The 2,487-nt window shown below is 44.8% G+C and overlaps 1 protein-coding gene across 1 annotated transcript; it reads left to right on the forward strand.

Moving 5' to 3' along the window:
- The first annotated feature begins 508 nt into the window (after positions 1-508).
- Positions 509-1,917, forward strand: LOC107719667 (C2 calcium-dependent domain-containing protein 4C-like). Its single transcript, XM_016527153.1, has one exon. The coding sequence runs from the start codon at positions 534-536 to the stop codon at positions 1,797-1,799; it is 1,266 nt and encodes a 421-aa protein (XP_016382639.1). The 5' UTR covers positions 509-533; the 3' UTR covers positions 1,800-1,917.
- Positions 1,918-2,487: the final 570 nt, after the last annotated feature.

Raw genomic sequence — 2,487 nt, forward strand, 5'->3', positions numbered from 1 at the left:
TAATGACAACATTTTCATTTTGGGGTGGAGTATCCCTTTAAACCTCCACCCACCTCACAAAAAAAAGGTGGAGGAATCTTAATTGGTTTTCACCTAATGGTAAATAGATGATTGGAAACAGAATGTTCGTATTTGCCTGAAGAGATAACCATAGCAACAGTGTGCTGCTTAAGCACTTTTCATAATAGGATCATTATTAGATGGAAAGAATATTGACAAAAATTTTGATTATTTATTTACTTACTAATATATAACTAAAAAGTTGGTGTTTGTGTTTGTAAAATGTTTAAATACAGTTTGGTCATGTAAGATTAATTTCACAAATTGAATTTGCAACCTTCAAAGTCCCCCTTGAAAGATGTCACCCTACAACTTTACATATGTGGGACAATTGTTCATGATATAATGGTGCATTGTTGTTGTAATGGTCAGTTGTAAGTTATTAATAGCTGTGCATACTTAGAGCTCATTTTTTGAATGTTCCGTTGCTTGTGGTTACAGGCATCACCCAGCGGGTTCAGCCCAGAGGGATCATGTGGGTTCTGGAGAAGATCCGGGACTCGGTCGAAACAAATGTGCTCCGGCAAGGAGAGGCGGGTGACAAAGGGAAGGCCCCTGTCTATAGCAACGTCCTCACACCTGATAAGATTCCAGATTTCTTCATCCCCCCAAAGCTGGTAAGCTGCCCACCAGAGACCGAAGCTACTGACGTCAGCTCCAAAGAAAGTCTGAGACCCTCAACATCAGAGCAAACCATCAGCAACAAGAAGATCAGCAGTCCTCGTAGCCCACGATTAGTCAGCAAGTTGGCAGGAGACACCAAGAACCTGCTTAGGGCGGCTAACCGCCACATCATTCAGATCGAGAGCGCGGATGATGTCATAGCAGGCGACACCAACGCCGACCCTCAATCCCAGACTGCCATGTCACTTCCTTACATTCCAAAGACTCAGACTTCTTATGGTTTTGCCACGTTGATGGAAAGTCCCCACACCCGGCGAAAAGAGTCCCTGTTCCACTGTGACCACACCAGTCCAGTTACGTCACCCAATACCCAACGCAAGTCCCAAGGCAAGAGTAGCAACGAGGGGAATCACCTCAACCCTCCGGACTTCAGCACCTCTCACATAAACCCCTACCGATACTTCAGCGGTGGCGAGAGCGACACTTGCTCTTCGGCAGAGTCGTCCCCGTTCAGTTCGCCACTGCTCTCTCGTTCTGCCTCTTTACTGAAGATCTTTACCCATGAGACACAGGCCAAGGTCGCCAAAGGCAAGCGGACATTTGCCAGGCATAGTTCCTTATCTACAGACGAATGCAGCTCGGCGGAGCCCAGTCCTAATGTTCCTAGACGGAGCCACTGCTCCTCCTTGCAAGGTGGTGGAGCTCTGGACCATCTTCATGGTTCGGACCGTCAACACAAGGAGCACACCATCAACATGCACAAAGGAGGCACCATCCGACTTTGCGCAGACTATGATGCGGGTACAGCCCGTCTTCGAATCCGCATTATGGCGGCCGAGGACCTGTATGATCCTATATTTGACATTAAGAGCATCAACTGTTGTGTGTCACTCTACCTCAATCCAGGCAAGTTGCAGAAGCAGAGGAGCACGATAATCAAGAACAGCCGCAATCCCATCTTCAACGAGGACTTCTTTTTTGATTCGGTGACTTCGGCTCAGGTTAAGAACCTAGCTTTGAAGATCAAGGTTGTGAATAAAGGCACTAGCCTGAAAAGAGACATGCTGTTAGGTGAACGGGAGGTCCCTTTGTGCAAGCTCTTGTCTGGATTTTAGGCCTTCAGAATGGGACGCTGTCTTTAAAGGTGGAATAAGGTCTTCTGTACTAGATATTTGCTTCGTTGTCTTTCATGTAGCCTGATGCGGTGGTTAATTTAGTATTTACAGATTCAGAAACGACAACCACCACCTGCTCAAGATCAAGGTATTAGCATTGCTCTGAATTTCTTGCCTGTAAATATAGAAGAGTCTATGACCAAGTCTTTTTGTATGTTTCCTTCCGTATTTTGGTTGTTCCACGCATTTAGCCTAATTAAGACCAAGCGTTTACCTTTTTGATTGTAAAGACTCCACAGACCTGCAGTCCTTTGAAGCTGCTCAATGACCCTCTGTGCTAATGTTAGCTTTGATCCTAGATACATCTGCTGGCTAGTTTGGAGGACAAATAACCAGAGTGAACAATGTTGCGTCACACTGCATGTGTCAGCGTCAGACTTTGGCATAAACTTGTAAATGCGATGTATTCTTGCAAATGTGCAGAATGTCATTTGGTGAAACCCAAAAGCCTTACTAAAGAGCGATTTTTGCATGTTTAGATTTGCTCAGACTGAGCATTGTTATCTGTATCTATTTGTTGGATATCATATAAAATGAGTGTTCTGGCTTGAACGCTTTGTCAAAAGCCTTTTGTGAAACAGGGTCATATGAAATACTTTCTTTGAAAGTCTTTCCATGCATACTACTT

This window comes from Sinocyclocheilus rhinocerous, unplaced genomic scaffold, assembly GCF_001515625.1.
Source record: "Sinocyclocheilus rhinocerous isolate Xijiao unplaced genomic scaffold, SAMN03320098_v1.1 scaffold1294, whole genome shotgun sequence".
Taxonomy (NCBI): Eukaryota; Metazoa; Chordata; class Actinopteri; order Cypriniformes; family Cyprinidae; genus Sinocyclocheilus; species Sinocyclocheilus rhinocerous.